This window comes from Meles meles, chromosome X, assembly GCF_922984935.1.
Source record: "Meles meles chromosome X, mMelMel3.1 paternal haplotype, whole genome shotgun sequence".
Classification (NCBI taxonomy): Eukaryota; Metazoa; Chordata; class Mammalia; order Carnivora; family Mustelidae; genus Meles; species Meles meles.
In genome coordinates this window covers 65,151,375-65,171,550 of record NC_060087.1, presented here as the reverse complement: position 1 = coordinate 65,171,550, position 20,176 = coordinate 65,151,375, and the positions used below count along the sequence as shown (strand labels likewise).

At 40.8% G+C, this 20,176-nt stretch overlaps 1 protein-coding gene across 1 annotated transcript in view; it reads left to right on the top strand.

Moving 5' to 3' along the window:
• MAGT1 (magnesium transporter 1) overlaps positions 1-20,176 on the top strand; it is a 76,182-nt gene that overhangs the window by 16,358 nt on the left and 39,648 nt on the right. Inside the window, exon 3 of the mRNA XM_045996032.1 lies at positions 2,004-2,121. Coding sequence (XP_045851988.1) covers positions 2,004-2,121 — 118 coding nt within the window. The remainder of the gene's footprint in view (positions 1-2,003; positions 2,122-20,176) is intronic.

Genomic DNA, 20,176 nt, shown 5'->3' with positions numbered 1-20,176 from the left:
ATATTTAGTGCTATCAGGATGAGAAGTATAAGATATCCTACCCTTATCATATGGCTGGGAAAATGAGTTCCACATGTGAAAATTTAGCTTGCAATATAGGGCGATTTATAATTAAGTACCAAATGGATTATGTGCATAATAAATAATACAGAGAGGCGCCTGGGTGGCTCAGTGGGTTAAAGCCCCTGCCTTCGGCTCAGATCATGATCCCAGGGTCCTGGGATTGAGCCCCACATCGGGCTCTCTGCTCAGCAGGAAGCCTGTTTCCTCTACTCTCTGTCTCTGCCTGCCTCTCTGCCTACTTGTGATTTCTGTCTGTCAAATAAATAAATAAAATCTTTAAAAAAAATAAATACTACAGAATTTCAGGAAGGACATATAACAGGAAGATTGGGTTGGTCTAATGGAGAAGAAGGGATTTGTATTAGGGCTAGATAGATGGATCAGATTTAGATAGAAGTAGGATATTTTGGTTTAAGTAAAGATAAGTGCAGGGGTACAGAGATAGTGGTAAATAAAGTGCCAGAATTAAGAGATCATGTTTTATATTGATAAGTAGTAAGACTACTAAAAGTTAGATGCCTTATTGGAACTGGATGATAAAGAACCTTGAATAACCAGTGAAAAGCTTGGAGACTGTTCTGAAGGTAGTAGAAAAGCAACAAGGGCTTTGGAGAAGAGTAGGAGTTTCAGGAAGATAGTAATTTAGGAAGACTGATGTATATTGTAGTGTAGTATAAGAAGTGTAAGAAGGAAGAGGAGAAACTAGAGTCAACATTTTATATTGTGATGTCTGATATTAAGGATCTGACTTTAGCTGATAGCAATGAAAATAAATGGGAAGGGATGGAGTGAAAGATAATCGCAAATGAAGAATTATCACATCTTGGAAACTGAAAGCTTATGGGCCATAAGGGAAAAGTCAAATATGACTTGAGGTTTTAATTAATCTCAATTCCCTAGATCCTTGTTATCTTTCACCCTAATAATTCATCTGACTGTATTTTTATTTACTAAATAATGTCATGTTAGATTTATAAAATGGATTACTATTATAGTATACTTTCTCTGGAAATACTTCAACCTCGTCTTTGAACCCTTAAAAGTAATTTAGGGTATTAAAAATTGTTATACAGACAATTAGCTGGATTTTTCCAATGACTGCCTAAAGACCTCTGAGATAAGAAACAAGCACAAAGTATGAAGCTGAATCAAGTAACTACTTTCTGTTGAAATTCCCAACACTTAGGATAAGGCTTCTCTTATGCCAAAACAATGGCAATATTTTCCAAGGTTTGTCCTGACCCTGTCAGCAGAACCTGACTGATGTTTGTCTCTCTCTCGCTCTCCCTCTCTCCCTCTCTCTGTGTCTTGGTCTGTCTCTGTCTCTCTCTCAAAAATATTTCTCCCATTGCAAAAACTGCTATTGCTTCTTTGGCTCTGTTCATTTTAAAATGTTCATTTAAAAATAATGTTTTTTTAAAAAAATTTAATGTATTTTTAATGTATTTTTAAAATAATGTTTATTTTATTTTTTTTTAAAGATTTTATTTATTTATTTGACAGAGAGAGATCACAAGTAGGCAGAGAGGCAGGCAGAGAGAGGAGGAAGCAGGCTCCCTGCGGAGCAGAGAGCCCAACGTGGGGCTCGATCCCAGGACCCTGAGATCATGACCTGAGCCGAAGACAGCGGCTTAATCCACTGAGCCACCCAGGCGCCCCTGTTTTATTATTTTAAAATAATGTTTAAAAAATGTTCATTTTAAAATATGTGGGGGTGCCCGGGTGGCTCGGTTGTTGGGCATCTGCCTTTGGCTCAGGTCAGGATCCCAGGGTCCTGGGATTGAGGCCTACATCTGGCTTCCTGCTTGGAGGGAGGCCTGCGTCCTTCTCTCCAACTCCCCCTACTTGTGTTTCCTCTCTCGCTGTGTCTCTCTCTGTCAGATAAATAAAATCTTTAAAAAAGTTTTATATGTTATCTTCACATATCTGATTGTATCCAGGCAAGCTGATGAAGAATTCCAGATCCTGGCAAACTCCTGGCGATACTCCAGTGCATTTACCAACAGGATATTTTTTGCTATGGTGGATTTTGATGAAGGCTCTGATGTATTTCAGATGGTAAGATCTTTGGCTTATGTTATTAAGTAGGGATAAGTTAAGTATAGATAAAGTGGAATATATCTTTTTCAATAGACACAAGTTTTATTTATATATTCCTTATTATCTAAGTGTACTGGGTATATAATGTTATATTGCTTTCAGGTGTACAACATAGTGATTTGACAGTTCCATTCATTACATAGGGCTCAACATAAGGGTAATCATTGTCCATTACCACACAATGTTATTGCAATATTATTGACTATATACCCTATGCTATACTTTACGTTTCCGTGACTTCCTTATTTTATAACCAGAAGTTTGTTCCTCTTAATCCCCTTCACCTATTTTGCCCATCTCCACTTCCCTCTGACAATCAACCATGTTTGTTCTCTGTTTTTCTCAGTCTTTTGTGTTTTTTGTTTGTATGTTTTTTAGATTCCACATGTAAGTGAAATCATATGGTATTTGTCCTTCTCTGTCTTATTTCATTTAGCAAAATACCATCTAGGTCCAGCCATATTGTCATAAATGGCAAAATTTCATTCTTTTTATGGCTGAGTGATAGAGTGTGTCTGTGTGTGTGTGTGTACATATTTTGGCTATTATAGATGTCTCTGCAATAATTTATATATCTTTTCTAGTTCACATTTTCATTTTCTTTGGGTAAGTACTCAATAGTGAGATTCCTGGATCATGTGATCCATTTTTAATGTTTTGAGGATTCATACTGCTTTCCATACTGGTTGCACCAATTTACATTTCTACCAATAGTGCACAGGGGTTCTCTTTCTTGACATCTTCGCCAACACTTGTTATTTCTTGTCTTTTTGATTTGAGCCATCCTGACAGGTGTGAGGGGATATCTCATTGTTTTCATTTGCATTTCTCTGATGATTAGTGATTTTTTTTTTAAAGATTTTATTCATTTATTTGGCAGAGAGAGAGAGAGAGAGAAGCAGGCTCCCTGCTGAGCGAGAGCCCGATGCGGGACTCGATCACAGGACCCTGAGATCATGACCTGAGCCGAAGGCAGCGGCTTAACCCACTGAGCCACCCAGGCGCCCCATGATTAGTGATGTTAAGCAGACCCTTAATTGACTGAGCCACCCAAGTGCCCTGGATATCTTTTATTTCTTTTTCATGCCTGATTGCTGTGGCTGGAACTTCCAGTACTATGTTGAATAAAAGTGACAAGAATGCATATGTTTAACTTGTTGCTGATCTTAGAGGAAAAGCTTTTAGTGTTTCACCATTGAATAAATGTTTGCTATGGGTTTTTCATATATGGCCTTTATTATGTGGAGATATGTTTTCTCTAAAGCCACTTTGCTGAGAGTTTCTTTTGTGAACAGATGTATATTGTCAGATGCTTTTTTATCACATAGTTTTGAATCCATCCTTTTGTTAATATGATGTATTACATCAATTGATTTGTGAATATGGAATCATCTTTGCATCCCTAGAATAAATACGAGTTAATTGTAGTTAATGATCCTTTTAAAGTATTGTTGAGGGGCGCCTGGGTTGCTCAGTGGGTTAAGCCTCTGCCTTTGGCTCAGGTCATGATCTCAGGGTCCTGGAATTCAGCCCCGCATTGGGCTCTCCGCTCAGCAGGGAGCCTGCTTCTGCCTCTCTCTCTGCCTGCCTCTCTGCCTAATTGTGATCTCTCTCTCTATCAAATAAATAAAATCTTTAAAAAAATAAAGTATTGTTGAATTCAGTTTGGTAATATTTTTTTTAAAGATTTTATTTATTTGACAGAGAACACAAGTAGGCAGAGAGAGAGAGAGGAAGGGAAGCAGGCTCCCCCCTGAGTAGAGAGCCTGATGTGAGGCTTGATCCCAGGACCCTGAGAATGACCTGAGCCGACAACAGAGGCTTAACCCACTGAGCCACCCAGGCGCCCCTCAGTTTGGTAATATTTCGTTGAAGATTTTTGTGTCTGCGTTTATCAGAGATACTGGCCCATTGATTTCTTTATTGTAGTGTCTTTAATCTGGTTTTGGTTCAGGGTAATGTTGGCCTCATAGAGTAAGTAAATTTGGAAGTTTTCCTTCCTCTTCTATTTTTTAGGATATTTTAAGAATAGGTATTAATGCTTCTTTAAATGTTTGCTGTAAAATTTGCCTATTAAGCCATCTGGTCCTGGATTTCTGTTTGTTAGGAGGGAATTTTTAAAAGGTTTTATTTATTTATTTGAGAGAGAGAAAGAGAACATGCATGCACAAGCAGGACATGGGGGTGTTGAGCAGAGGTAGAGGGAGAAGCAGACTCTCAGCTGAGCAGGGAGTCCAACATGGGGCTCAATCCCAGTACTGCAGGATCATGACCTGAGCGGAAGGCAGCCATTTTAACCGACTGAGCTACCCAGGTGCCCCTGATAGGAGCATTTTTTCGATGACCATTTTAATTTCATTACTAGTATTAGTCTGTTCAAATTTTCTATTTTTTCCTGATGCACTTTGGAAGATTGTACATTTCTATGAATTTATCAGTTTTTCCTTTGGTTGTCCAAATTATTGATCTATAATATTCAATAATATTCTCTTGTAATCCTTTGTATTTCTGTGGTGTTGCTTTTTATTTCTCCTCTTTCATTTCTGATTTTATATATTTATATCCTCTCTTTTTGTGTTGATTAGTCTGATAAAGGTTTATCACATTTTTTCATCTTTTCAGAGAACCAGCTCTTGGTTTCATCAATCTTTTTTTTTTAAAGATTTACTTATTTATTTACTTAACAGAGAGAGAGAGAGAGAGAGAGATCACAAGTAGGCAGGCAGAGAGAAGAAAGCAGGCTCCCTGCTGAGTAGAGAGCCTGATGTGGGGCTTTATCCCAGGACCTTGAAGGCAGAGCTAAAGGCAGAGTCTCAATCCACTGAGCTGCCCAGGTGCCCCTCATTGACCTTTTCTATTGTCTTTTTTTTTTTAAGATTTTATTTATTTATTTGACAGAGAGAGATCACAAGTAGGCAGAGAGGCAGGCAGAGAGAGAGAGAGAGGGAAGCAGGCTCCCCGCTGAGCAGAGAGCCCGATGCAGGACTCGATCCCAGGACCCCGAGATCATGACCTGAGCCGAAGGCAGCGGCTTAACCCACTGAGCCACCCAGGTGCCCTCTATTGTCTTTTTTTTAGTCTTTATATCTTAATTTCTGCTCTAATTTTAATTATTTACTTTCTTCTCCCTTTATATCTGTTAATGTTTGTTTCATTTATTTAGTTGCGCCTATGTTGGGTGCATATTTACAGTTGTTAAGTTGATCTCTTTATCATTATGTAATGTTCTTTGCCTCTTTTTACAGTCTTCTGTTTTAAGTCTATTTTCTCTGATTTAAGTACCTGGATTTTTTTGTCCTGCTTCCATTTTCATGGAATATATTTTCCACTCCACTTTCATTCTGTTTGTGTCTTTAGGTCTGAAATGAGTATCTTGTAGGCAGCACATAGACTATTCTTGGTTTTTTTAAAATTTTTATTATTTTTGGGACGCCTGGGTGGCTCAGTTGGTTAAGCGGCTGCCTTCGGCTCAGGTCATGATCCCAGCATCCTGGGATCGAGTCCCATATCGGGCTCCTTGTTCGGCAGGGAGCCTGCTTCTCCTTCTGCCTCTGCCTGCCTCTCTGCCTACTTGTGATCTTTCTCTCTCTGTCTCTCTCTCTGACAAATAAATAAATAAAATCTTTAAAAAAAATTTTTATTATTTTTTATTTTTTAAGATCTTATTTATTTATTTGACAGAGATCACAAGTAGGCAGTGAGGCAGGCAGAGAGAGAGGAGGAAGCAGAATCCCCGTTGATCAGAGAGCCCGATGCGGGGCTCAGTCCCAGGACCCTAGGATCATGACCTGAGCCGAAGGCAGGGGCTTAACCCACTGAGCCACCCAGGCGCCCCTCTTGTTTTGTTTTTTTTTTTAATCCATTCACTTACCGTGTTTTTTGATTAGATCATTTAGTCCAGTTAAAGTAATTATGTATAGGTATGTACTTACTGCCATTTGTTAGTTTTTTTCTGGTTGTTTGTATACTTCTCTTTATTTTTGTCTTCTTTTCCCTGTGGTTTGATGGATGTGTCTAGTGTTATGCTTGGATTATGATGTCCTGTGCCCTATGATGTCCATTTTTTTTAAAGATTTTATTTATTTATTTGACAGAGAGAGAGATCACAAGTAGGCAGAGAGGCAGGCAGAGAGAGAGGAGGAAGCAGTCTCCCTGCAGAGCAGAGAGCCCGATGCGGGGCTCGATCCCAGGACCCTGAGATCATGACCTGAGCCGAAGGCAGCGGCTTAATCCACTGAGCCACCCAGGCGCCCCTGATGTCCATTTTTTTAAGTTTTTGTGTAACCGTTGACTAATTTTTGTGGATTTAATTGATTTTACCTCTTTTGTGTTTTACCTCCCATGCTAGTTTTATAAGTGAGTAATCTATTGCCTTCACTATATTTTTGCTTTCATCATTGAAATTTCCGCATTTCATACTTTTCTTACTTCCAGTTATGGCTTTTTTTTTTCACTTAAAGAATTCCCTTATCATTTATTGTGAGTTTGGCTTAATCACGATGAACCTCTTTAACTTTTTTTTTTTAACAATTTTTTTTTAAAGATTTTATTTATTTATCTGACAGAGAGAGAGATCACAAGTAGGCAGAGAGGCAGGCAGAGAGAGAGGAGGAAGCAGGCTCCCTGCGGAGCAGAGAGCCCGATGCGGGGCTCGATCCCAGGACCCTGAGATCATGACCTGAGCCGAAGGCAGCGGCTTAATCCACTGAGCCACCCAGGCGCCCCTTAACTTTTTTTTTTATCTTAGAAATACTTTATCTGTTCTTCAGTTCTGGTTATCATGTTGCCAGTAGAGTATTTTAGGTTGTAGGTTTTTTCTTTCAGCACTTTGAATCTATCATGCCACTCCCATCTGGTCTGCAAAGTCTGTGATGAAAAATCAGCTGATAGCCTTATTGGGTTTCCCTAGTTTATAACTGTGTAACTGTTTTTGTTTCTCTTGCTGCTTTAAAAATTCTCTATTATTAATTTCTGTCATTTTAATTATTATGTATCTTTGTGTAGACATGGATGTCTTTCTTGGACCTGGATGTCTTCCTTCCCCATATTAGAGAAGTTTTCAGCCATTATTTCTTCAAACAATTTCTCTGCCCCCTTCTTTCTTTCTTCTCTGTCTGGGATCTTTATAATGCAAATGCTACTACACTTGATGACATCATAGAGGTCCCTTAAGCGGTTCTCTTTCTTTTTTCTTTTTTTTAAAGATTTTATTTATTTATTTGACAGACAGAAATCATAAGTAGGCAGAGAGGCAGGCAGAGAGAGAGGAGGAAGCAGACTCCCTGCGGATCAGAAAGCCTGATGTGGGGCTTAATCCCAGGACCCTGAGATCATGACCTGAGCCGAAGGCAGATGCAGATGCTTTAACCCACTGAGCCACCCAGGCGCCCCAATCTGTTCTCTTTCTTAATTACTCTTATCTTTCTGCTGTTAAATTTTGTTGCTTTCTATTACCCTGTCTTCCAGATTGCTGATCCATTATTCTTTGTCTCCCAGTCTGCTGTTGATTTCCTCTAATGTGTTTTTTAATACAGTTATTCTGGTTTTCAGCTCGCTCTGGTTCTTTTTTCTTTTTTAAAGATTTTATTTATTTATTTATTTGACAGAGAGAGAGAGAGATCACAAGTAGGCAGAGAGGCAGGCAGAGAGAGAGGAAGAAGCAGGCTCCCCACCAAGCAGAGAACCCAATGCGGGGCTCGATCCCAGGACCCTGGGATCATGACCTGAGCCGAAGGCAGAGGCTTTAACCCACTGAGCCACCCAGGCACCCCGTGGCTCTTTTTTTAATATTTTTTTATCTCTTTCTTGAGAATCTCACTGAGTTCATCCACTCTTTTCTCAAGTCCAATGAGTACATTTATGACCATTACTTTGAATTCTTCATTGGACATACTGTTTATGTCCTTTTTGTTTCACTCTTTTTCTGTGATTTTTGCCTTGTTCTCTTAATTGGGACACATTACTCTGTCTCCTCATTTTGTCTATTTCTCTGTGTTTGTTAACGTGTATTAGGTAGGTCAACTGTGTCTCCTAGTCTTGAAATTAGTAGCCTTGTGTAGAAGAGGCCTTAATGGTGCCCTGTAGCACAACCACTCCTGTTCACTGGAGCCAGGTGTTTCCCTGTGTGAACTGCATGTGCCCTCCTGTTGTGGATGAGCTATGATGGCTGTGAGCATGCTGGTGGGCAGGGCTGTCCCTCAGCCCAATCGGATTCAGTGACCTCCTTCACCTACTGCAGCTGTACTGGGCAGGGATTCCTTTCCACACTGTTGAGAGTTCCTGCTGCAGTACTCAGGGGCTTGCTCTTGGGTGGGTCTGGCCCTAACCCTGGTTGTCTGTAGCTAGGTGCTGCAATAGCTGCAGATGCAGGGAAGGGCAAGGCTGCCTCTTTGTGCAGTCATCTAAGAGGCTCAGCTTTAGGAATTGCAGGGGTGCTGTTTTGTGTGTTTATCTCCTCCCCATCCCGGGAAAGGAGTCACTTTGGAGGGGTACCAGTTCCACCTGAGACTACCTGCCAGGTATGGTGGGGCAGGAGCCACTTTGGAGGGGCACCTGCTAAGGTGGGTGGGTTGAATGGGGCAGGTCTACAGGCGAACACCAGGGCTGCGTAGGTGGCTGTAATAAGGTAGATAGAAAGTGTTTGAACTGGCTCCTGCAAGTGTTTGCCTATATAGGCTGGGGAGGGCAATATAAATAGTGTCTGCCCACACTTTTGTTCTCAAAGAAATCTGTAGATCCCTTCCCCTCCAGCACATATCCTAAAATTAGTGAATAAAATTCTATCACGTGTAACCCAGGTTCTCTTCAAACTGCTGCTTTTTTATCTAATTAAAAAAATTTATTATTATTAACATATATTATTTCTTTCAGGGGTACAGGTCTGTGATTCAACAGTCTTAAACAATACAAAGTGTTCCTCACAACACATACCCTCCCCAGTGTCCATCACCCAGCCACTCCATCCCTCCCACCCCCCTCCACTCCAGCAGCTCTCAGTTTGTTTCCTGAAATTAAGAGTCTCTTAGGGTTTGTCTCCGTTTCTGGTTTCATCTTGTTTCATTTTTCCTCTCTTCCCCTATGATCCTCTGCCTTCTTTGGCAAATTCCACATATGAGTGAGAGCATATCATAATTGTCTTTATCTGATTGACTTATTTCACTTAGCGTATACCCTCTAGTTCCATCCACACCACATCTTCTTTTTTTTTTTTTTTTCAATTCATTTGACAGAAATCACAACTAGGCAGGGAATCAGGCAGAGAGAGAGGGGAGGAAGCAGGCTCCCCTCACAGCAGAGAACCCAACCAGAGCCTCAATCCCAGGATGTTGAGATCATGACCTAAGTGGAATGCAGAGGCTTAACCAAATGAGCCGCCTAGGCGCCCCAACACACCACATATTCTTTATCTATTCATCTGTCAATGGACATCTGGACTCTTTTTTTGAAATTAAATTTAATCAAATTTAATTTAATTTAATTTTTGTGTGTGTGTGTTCCAAATTCATTGTTTATGCACCTCACCCAGTGCCCCATGCAATATGTGCCCTCCTAAATACCCAAAACCAGGCTCACCCAACCCCCACTCCCCTCTCCTCCAAAACCCTCAGTTTCTTTCTCAGAGTTCACAGTCTCTCATGGTTTGTCTCCGCCTCCGATTTCCCCCAATTCACTTCTCTCCATCTCCCAATGTCCTCCGTGTTATTCCTTATGCTCCATAAGTAAGTGAAACCATATGATAATTGACTCTCTCTGCTTGACTTATTTCACTCAGCATAATCTCCTCCAGTTCCGTCCATGTTGATACAAAAGTTGAGTATTCATCCTTTCTGGTGGAAGCATAAATCTCCATTGTATATATGGACCATATCTTCTTTATCCATTTGTCTGTTGAAGGGCATCTTGGTTCTTTCCACAGTTTGGCAACTAGCCATTGCTGTTATGAACATTGGGGTACAGATGACCCTTCTTTTCACTACATCTGTATCTTTGGGGTAAATACCCAGTAGTCCAATTGCAGGGTCATAGGGAAGCCCTATTTTTAATTTCTTGGGGAATCTCCACACTGTTCTCCAAAGTGGCTGCACCAACTTGCATTCCCACCAACAGTGTAAGAGGGTTCCCCTTTCTCCACATCCTCTCCAACTGTTGTTTACTGTCTTGTTGATTTTGGCCATTCTAACTGGTGTAAGGTGGTATCTCAATGCGGTTTTGATTTTAATCTCCCTGACGGCTAGTGGTGATGAACATTTTTTCATGTGTCTTTTAACCATCTGTATGTCTTCTTTGGAGAAGTGTCTGTTCATGTCTTCTGCCCATTTTTTTGATGTGATTATCTGTTTCGTGTGTGTTGAGTTTGAGGAGTTCTTTATAGATCGTGGATAACGGCCCTTTGTCTGTAGTGTAATTTGGGAATATCTTCTCCCATTCCGTGGGTTGCCTCTTTGTTTTGTTGACTGTTTCCTTTGCTGGGCAGAAACTTTTAGTCTTGAAGAAGCCCCCAAAGTTCAATTTCACTTTTGTTTCCTTTGCCTTTGGGGACATGTCTTGAAAGAAGTTTTGTGGCCAGTGTTGAAGAAATCAGTGCCTCTGTTCCTATCTAGGATTTTGATAGATTCCTGTCTCACGTTGAGGTCTTTTATCCATTTTGAGTTTATTCTTGTGTATGGTGTAAGAGAATGGTCAAGTTTCATTCTTCTATACATAGCTGACCAGTTTTCCCAGCACCATTTATTGAAGAGACTGTCTTTTTACCACTGGATATTTTTTTCTGCTTTGTCAAAGATTATTTGACCATAGAGTTGGGGGTCCATATCTGGGCTCTCTGCTCTGTTCCACTGGTCTATGTATCTGTTTTTGTGTCAGTACCATGCTGTCTTGGTGATCACAGCTTTGTAGTAAAGCTTGAAATCAGGCAGTGTGGTGCCCCCAGTTTCATTTTTCTTTTTCAACATTTCCTTAGCAATTCGGGGTCTCTTCTGGTTCCATATAAATTTTAGGATTGTTTGTTCCAGTACTTTGGAAAATGCTGGTGGAATTTTGATCAGGATGGCATTGAAAGTATACATTGCTCTGGGCAGTATAGACATTTTAACAATGTTTATTCTTCTGAGCCATGAATATGGAATGCTTTTCCATCCTTTTGTGTCTTCTTCAGTTTCTTTCATGAGTGTTCTGTAGTTCCTCGAGTACAGATCCTTTACCTCCTTGGTTAGATTTATTCCCAGGTGTCTTATGGTTCTTGGTGCTGTAGTATATGGAACTGATTCTCTAATTTCCCTTTCTGTATTTTCATTGTTAGTGTATAAGAAAGTAACTGATTTCTGTACATTGATTTTGAATCCTGCCACATTACTGAATTGCTATACGAGTTCTAGTAGTTTATGGGTGGAGTCTTTAGGGTTTGCTATATAAAGTATCATGTCATCTGCAAAGAGAGAGAGTTTGACTTCTTCCTTGCAAAATTGAATATCTTTTATTTCTCTTTGTTGTCTGACTGCTGTTGCTAAGACTTTGAATACTATGTTGAACAACAGTGGTGAGAGTGGACATCCTTGTTGTGTTCCGGATCTCAAAGGGAAGGCTATCAGCTTTTCCCAATTGAGGATGATATTCGCTGTGGGTTTTTCATACGTAGATTTTATGAATTTGAGGAATGTTCCCTCTATCCCTATACTTTGAAGGGTTTTAATCAGGAATGGATGCTTTATCTTGTCAGATGCTTTTTCTGCATCAATTGGGAGGACCATGTGGTTCTTCTCTCTTCTCTTATTGATTTGGTCTATCACATTGATTGATTTGCAAATGTTGAACCATCCTTGCATCCCAGGGATAAACCCCACCTGGTTATCGGGGATAATCTTTTTAGTGTACTGTTGGATCCTATTAACTAGGATCTTGTTGAGAATCTTGGCATCCATATTCATCAGGGATATTGGTCTGAAATTCTCCTTTTTTTTATTTTATTTTATTTTTTTTTTAAATGTTTTCCCTTTTTATTTATTTTTTCAGCGTAACAGTATTCATTCTTTTTGCACAACACCCAGTGCTCCATGCAAAACGTGCCCTCCCCATCACCCACCACCTGTTCCCCCAACCTCCCACCCCTGACCCTTCAAAACCCTCAGGTTGTTTTTCAGAGTCCATAGTCTCTTATGGTTCGCCTCCCCTCCCCAATGTCCATAGCCCGCTCCCCCTCTCCCAATCCCACCTCCCCCCAGCAACCCCCAGTTTGTTTTGTGAGATTAAGAGTCATTTATGGGGGCGCCTGGGTGGCTCAGTGGGTTAAGCCTCTGCCTTCAGCTCAGGTCATGATCTCAGGGTCTCTGGGATAGGAGAAGAATAAATGAAACAAGATGGGATTGGGAGGGAGACAAACCATAAATGACTCTTTTTTTTTTTTTTTTTTTAATTTTTTTTTTCTTTTATTTTTTTTAAAGATTTTATTTACTTATTTGACAGAGAGAGATCACAAGTAGGCAGAGAGGCAGGCAGAGAGAGAAGAGGAAGCAGGCTCCTCGCAGAGCAGAGAGCCCAATGTGGGGCTCGATCCCAGGACACTGAGATCACGACCCGAGCTGAAAGCAGAGGTTAACCCACTGAGCCACCCAGGCGCCCCTGAAATTCTCCTTTTTGATGGGGGTCTTTGCCTGTTTTGAGGATCAGAGTAATGGTGGCTTCATAAAAAGAATCTGGAAGTTTTCCTTCTGTTTCTGCTTTCTGAAGCAACTTCAGGAGAATAGGTTTTATTTCTTCTTTGAATGTATGGTAGAATTCTCCAGGGAATCCGTCAGGTCCTGGGCTCTTGTTTTTTGGAGGTTTTTGATCACTGCTTCAATCTTGTTATGAGATATTGGTCTATTCAGGTTGTCAATTTCTTCCTCATTCAGTTTTGGAAGTTTATAGGGTTCCAGGAATGTATCTTTTCTGTCTAGGTTGCTTGACTTATTGGCACGTAACTGTTAATAATTTCTGATGATTGTTTCTATTTCCTTGGTGTTAGTCGTGATCTCTCCCTTTTCGTTCATAACTTTATTAATTTGAGTCCTCTCTGTTTTCTTATGGGTTAGTTTGGCCAGTGGTTTATCAATCTTATTCTTTCAAAAAACCAGCTTCTGTTTTCATTAATGTGTTCTACTGTATTTCTAGTTTTTATCTCATTGATCTCTGCTCTAATCTTGATTATTTCCCTTATTGTGTGGGGGGTTGGCTCAGTTTGTTGTTGATTTTCCAGTTCTTTAAGGTGTAAAGACAGCTGGTGTATTCTGGATTTTTAAGTTTTTTTAAGTGAAGCATGGATGGCTATATATTTCCCCCTTAGGACTGCCTTTCCTCTATCTCATAGGTTTTGGACTGATGTGTTTTCATTCTCTGTGGTTTCCATGAATTGTTAGGTTCTTTGATTTCCTGGTTGATGTAAACATTCCTAAGCAGGGTGGTCTTTAGCTTCCACTGTTTGAATTTCCTCCATACTTTTTCTTGTGGTTGAGTTCCAGTTAGAAAGCATTCTGGTCTGAGAATATGCAGGGAATAATCTCAATATTTGGTATGGTTAAGCCCTGATTTGTGGCCCAGTCTGCAGTCTATTCTGGAGAAAGTTCCATGTGCACTCGAGAAGAATGAGTATTCTGTTTTTTTAGGGTGGAATGTTCTGTATATATCTATGAGGTCCGTCTGGTCCAATGTATCATTCAATGCTCTTGTTTCTTCGTTAATATTCTGCTTGGATGATCTCTGTTACTGAGAGTGACATGTTAAGATCCCCTACTATTAATGTATTCATATCAGTATGACTCCTTATCTTGATTAATAGTTGGCTTATGTAGTTAGCTGCTCCCATATTGGGAGCATAAATATTTACAATTGTTAGATCTTCTTGGTAAGAATGATGTAGTGTCCTTCTTTATCTCTGACTACAGTCTGTATTTTAAAATCTAATTTATCTGATAAGAGAATTGCTACCCCAGCTTTCTTTTAAGTCCTGTTGGCATTAAAGATGCTTCTCTATCCCTTCATTTCAGTCTGGATGTATCTTTAGGTTCCAGATGGTTCTCTTGTAGACTGGATATGGACCGGTTCTTTCATTTTATCCAATCTGCAATGCTGTGTCGTTTTATGGGAGCATTTAGGCCAGTCACATTGAGAGTAATCATTGAAAGATACTTTTTAATTGACATCATGTTGCCTGTGAAGTCCTTGTTTCTATAGATTGTCTCTGTAAACTTCTGTTCTGTGTCACTCTTGGCTTATTTCTTCTTTTATAGAACCCCCCCTTAATATTTCTTATAGTGCTGGCTGGTGGTCACATACTCTTTTAAACCTTGCCGGTCTTAGAAGCTCTTTATCTCTCCATCCATTTTGAATGTCAACCTTGCTGGATAAAGTATTCTTGGCTGCATGTTCTTCTCATTTAGTGCCCTGAATATGTCTTGCTAGCCCTTTCTGGCTTGCCAGGTTTCTGTGGACAGGTCTGACATTATTCTGATGGACTTTCTTCTCTAGTAAGGAATCTCTTCCCCCAGCTGCTCTCAAGAGCTCTTGTCTAAAATTATGATTCAACAATCTCACAATCAAGTGTCTTGAGGTCTTTCTAGATTTATTGATCTTGGGGGCTGATCTTTTTGCCTCTAGGACATGAATGCTGGTTCCATTCCCCAGATTGGGGAAATTTTCATCCAGAATTTGTTCAACTATGTCTTCTAGTCTTCATTCTTTCTCCACCCCTTCAGTGATCCCAATAATTCTGAAGTTGGAACATTTCATGGCATCATTTATTTCCCTAATTCTTTTTTCATGGCTTCTAAGCTGTTTGTTCCAGGCCTCCTCCTGATCCTTTTTCTCTATCATTTTGTCCTCTAGATCACTAATTCTGTCTTCTGCCTCGGTTACCCTAGCTGTTATAGAATTTAGATTACATTGGATCTCATTGATAGCATTTTTAACTTCTTCCCAGGTGGCTTTCACTTCTGCCCTAATCGATTTCATTTTGTCACTAATGGTTTTCTCCAACCTAGCCATTGCCTGGATAATTGTTAGCCTGAATTCCCTTTCCAACATACTGTTTATATCCGTATGGATTAGCTCTGATGGAGAGGGCACGGTCTCTGAATTTTTCCTCTGTTAGGTGTTCCTCCTCCTAGTCATTTTGGTGAAATGTGGTTGAGGGGATGTGTAGCTGAATATATCAATTGCGATCCAGGCAAGGTGCACCCTGGAGTGCTTCTGAGCAATCAGAAGTCACCACCAAAAAGAAAGAAAAAAGAAAGAGAGAGAGAGAAGGAAAAAAGACAAGACCCAGCCAGAATGGGCCCCAAAGGTAAGATTTATAAGGTATACAAACAAAAGCAAACAAACAAAAGGACTGACAAAAGTAAATGACAAGAAAAAAAGAACCCAGCCAAAATGTACCCCAAGTATAAGATTTATATAATACCAGAACAAAAACAAATACACAGAAACACTGACAAGAGAAAGATGGGAGGGTGGTCATAAATCCTCACCGTGGGCAAGGAAGGTTATTTTGATTCATCCTGGGTGTATCTTTTTTTTTTTCTTAAAGATTTTATTTATTTATGGGGGAGCCTGGGTAGCTCAGTGGGTTAAAGCCTCTGCCTTCGGCTCAGGTCATGATCCCAGGGTCCTGGGATCAAGCCCCACATCAGGCTCTCTGCTCAGCAGGGAGCCTGCTTTCCTTCCTCTCTCTCTGCCTGCCTCTCTGCCTACTTGCAATCTCTGTCTTTCAAATAAATAAATAAAATCTTTTAAAAATATTAAAAAAAAGAATTTATTTATTTGAAAGATTTTACTTATTTATATTATTTGAAAGACACACGTAGGCAGAGAGAGATGGGAAAGCAGGCTTCCCACTGAGCAGAGAGCCCGACAGGGCTCAATCCCAGGACCCTGAGATGAGATCATGACCTGAGCCAAAGGGAGAGGCGTTAACTCACTAAGCTACCCAGGTGCCCTTTCCTGGGTGTATCTTGATATCTTTGTTAAAGGACTCAACTTTCCAGAGATAAAGGGAGATTAAAACTGAGATTTTATACATACATATATATATATATATATATATATATATACATACATGTATATATGTATATATATAGAGAGAGAGAGAGAGAATTTTTTAGGGAAAGAGGATTACCTTGAAGATTATATGTATATTAAAAAAATAGTAGGGCGCCTGGGTGGCTCAGTGGTTTAAGCCGCTGCCTTCGGCTCAGGTCATCATCTCAGGGTCCTGGGATCGAGTCCCGCATCGGGCTCTCTGCTCGGCAGGGAGCCTGCTTCCCTCTCTCTCTCTCTGCCTGCCTCTCTGCCTACTTATGATCTCTCTCTGTCAAATAAATAAATAAAATCTTTAAAAATAAATAAATAAATAAATAGTAAAGCAAAAGAAAACCACAGGTATATGTATGAAAAAAGTTCCAGTTAAAAGGTTATTGTGGAGTATGTTATATTGAACCTCTAGTTGTAATGGTAAGTAGGTTAAAAAATTAAAAAGAACAAGAATAGTGAGAACGAATTAAAAATAAAAGATGTATCTATGAATTATACAGGTTTTTAGGGTAATGCTGGGAGCTTTAATACCTTGTTTTCCACTGATATTGGAGTTTTAAAGTTTTATGGGGACCCTGTGGTGGTTGTCCTCTCATTCTTTTGGCTGGCTTTCTGGGGGAGGGACCTGCCGTGTTGTTTTTCAGTCAGTCTTGCTTGGGTTGAGTCCTCCTGCTCCCTATCAAGGGGCTGTGCTCTGTGGAATCTGGTTTTTCTGGCTTTTGTTCTCTGGATTTTTTTGTTCTTTTGTGGCTTTTTGCGGCTTTTCAGAGGTTTAGTGGAAAGCAAACCGCACCCAGACCTCTGTCTTGGAGAGAATCCTCAGTCTGCTCCCCGTTGGGTGGTCCAGAACACACAGACTCCCCCTCTGCAAACTCTGCTGAGCCATGCAACCTCCCACAGGCATTGCACATCTCCAGCCACTGTCTCAGGGGTTGCCCAAAGCACCCACTTATCTGTGCACCCCTGTGCCACTAAAACTGTGAGTGATATTGGTCCAGGGAGCCCGATTCCAGTGGCTGCCTTTGCCGGGACTGCTGTCTGGGGACCAGACCTCAGGGCTTCTTGGGGAAGAGAGATCCCAACCAGAGATAGTGCGGTGAATTTTTCAAGCCTGGGCTGAGAGTGTTCAGACTCTCAGCCAGTCCTGAGACCTTCAGCTAGTGCCCCATGGAGCTCTCTCAGGCGCAGGTGGGGAGCATGGTTCAGATCCCGGTTGCGACGTGCACACAGAGTACAAAAGGCTGTGATTCAGAGAGCGCTGAATCTCCCTCACATACACTGGTTTAAGTGCACCTAGCTGAGCTGTGGTGCAAGCAGTGGAAAGGCTGGGGCTCCGGGACCACAGCCTGGAGGCTTCGCTGCACTCTGTCTGGCATGGGTGGTCACTCGCAGTGGCCGTCCTAGGTCTGTGGGCTTAGGCCCATGTCCGTGACTGCTCAATTCCACCAGTTGCCCCTTAAGATCTTTTGCTCTTTTTGAGTGCCTTAACCAGACTCCAAGTTAATGCTGGTCCCCAATCACAAGGCACTTTCGTATTGGGGTGTTATTTTCCAATGGGTTGGTTCTCGTGACTCCCTCACCCTTCTGTTTATCCTCTGATATCAGTCTGATCATTCCCACTCTGCTTTACCTCTCCACTAGTGTCTTCTGACCCCACAGAGATCCAGAAGTGTATAATCTTATATCTCAGGCTGATTTCATGGGTATTCAGAGTGTTCTGGTCAATAATTAGCTCACTTTAGGGGACCGGTTGAAAAAGGGTCTCCTGCTTCTCTGCCATCTTGCCCCTCCTCTCTTGGACTTTTTTTTTTTTTTAAGATTTTACTTGTTTGGGGGTGCCTGGGTGGCTCAGTGGGTTAAAGCCTCTGCCTTCGGCTCAGGTCATGATCCCAGGGTCCTGGGATCGAGCCCCGCATTGGGTTCTCTGCTCGGTGGGGAGCCTGCTTCTTCCTCTCTCTCTGCCTGCCTCTCTGCCTGCTTGAGATCTCTGTCTGTCAAATAAATAAGTAAAATCTTTTTTAAAAAAAAGATCTTTTTTTTAAAAAAGATTTTACTTATTTATTTGACAGAGCACAAGTAGGCAGAGAGGCAGGGAGAGGGAGAAGTAGGATCTCTGTTGAGCAGGGAGCCTGATGTGGGGCTCAGTCTCATGACCCTGGGATCATGACCTGAGTAGAACATAGCCACTTAATCGACTGAGCCACCCAGGTGCCCCGGACATCTGGACTCTTTCCATAGTTTGGCTGTGGTGGGCATTGCTGCTCTAAACATTGGGGTGAGGGGCCCCCTTTCATCACTACATCTGTATCTTTGTGGTAAATACCCAGTAGTACAATTGCTGGGTTATAGGGTAGCTCTATTTTCAACTTTTTGAGGAACCTCCATACTATTTTCCACAGTGTCTGTCCCAGCTTACATCCCCACCAACAGTGTAGGAGGTTTCCCCTTTCTCTGCATCCTTGCCATCATCTGTTGTTTCCTGGCTTGTTAATTTTAGCCACTCTGGCTGGTGTATCTCATTGAGGTTTTGAGTTGTATTTCCCTGATGCTGAGGGATGTTGAGCACTTTTTCATGTGTCTGTTGGCTATTTGGATGTCTTCTGCCCATTTCTTGATTGGATTATTTGTTCTTTGGGTGTTGAGTTTGATAAATTCTTTATAGATTTTGGATACTAGCCCTTTATTGGATATGTCATTTGCAAATACCTTATTCCATTCTGTCGGTTTTCTTTTGGTTTTGTTAACAGGTTCCTTTGCTGGGCAAAAGCTTTTTATCCTGATGAAGTCCTAATAATTCATTTTTGCTCTTGCTTCCCCTGCCTTTGGTGATCCATCTAGGAATAATTGCTGTAGCTAAGGTCAGAGAGGTTGCTGCCTATATTCTCCTCTAGGATTTTGATGGATTCCTGTCTCACATTGAGGTCTTTCATCCGTTTTGAGTCTATTTTTGTGTGTGGTATAGGGAAATGGTCCAGTTTCATTCTTCTACATGTGGCTGTCCAATACTCACAGCACCATTTGTTGAAGAGACTGTCTTTTTTCCAATGGACATTCTTTCCTGCTTTGTCGAAGATTAGTTGACCATGGAGTTGAGGGTCCATTTCTGGGCTCTCTGTTCTGTTCCATTGATCTGTTTGTCTCTTTTTGTGCCAGTACCATACTGTCTTGATGATTTTTTGATGATTTTTTAAAAGATTTTATTTATTTGTTTGAGAGAGGCGTGTGAGCAAGCATGAGCAGCATAAACAAAGGGAGAAGCAGATTCCCTGCTGATCAAGGAGCCTGATGCGGAACTCCATCCCAGGACTCTGGGATCATGACCTGAGCCACAGGCAGATGCTAACATACTGAACCACCCAGGTGCCCAATACTGTCTTGTTGTTTACAGCTTTGTCATACAGTTTGAACTCTGGAATTGTGATGTTTCCAGCTGGTTTTCTTTCTCAACATTATTTCGGCTGTTCAGGGTCTTTTCTAGTTCCATACAAATTTTAGTATTATTTCTTCCAGCTCTGTGAAAAATGTTAATTGTATTTTGATAGGGATTGCATTGAATATACATTCAATGCATAGACATTTTCACAATATTTGTTCTTCCAATCCATGAACATGGAGTGTTTTTCCTTTTTTGTTTTGTTTTGTTTTGTTTTTCCATTTTTGTGTGTGTGTGTGTGTCTTCCTCAGTTTCTTTCATGAGTGTTCTATAGTTAAGAGAGTATACAGATATTTTAGCTCCTTGGTTACGTTTATTCCTAGAAATCTTACGGGTTTTGGTACAATTGTAAATGGGATTGATTCCTTGGTTTCTCTTCCTTCTGCCTCATTGTTAGTATGTAGAAATAAAGCTGAGTTCTGCGCATTGATGTTCTATCCAACCACTTTGCTGAATTCCTGTGAGTTCTAGCAATTTTTGCATGGAGTCTTTTGGGTTTTTAACATAGAGTATCATGTCATA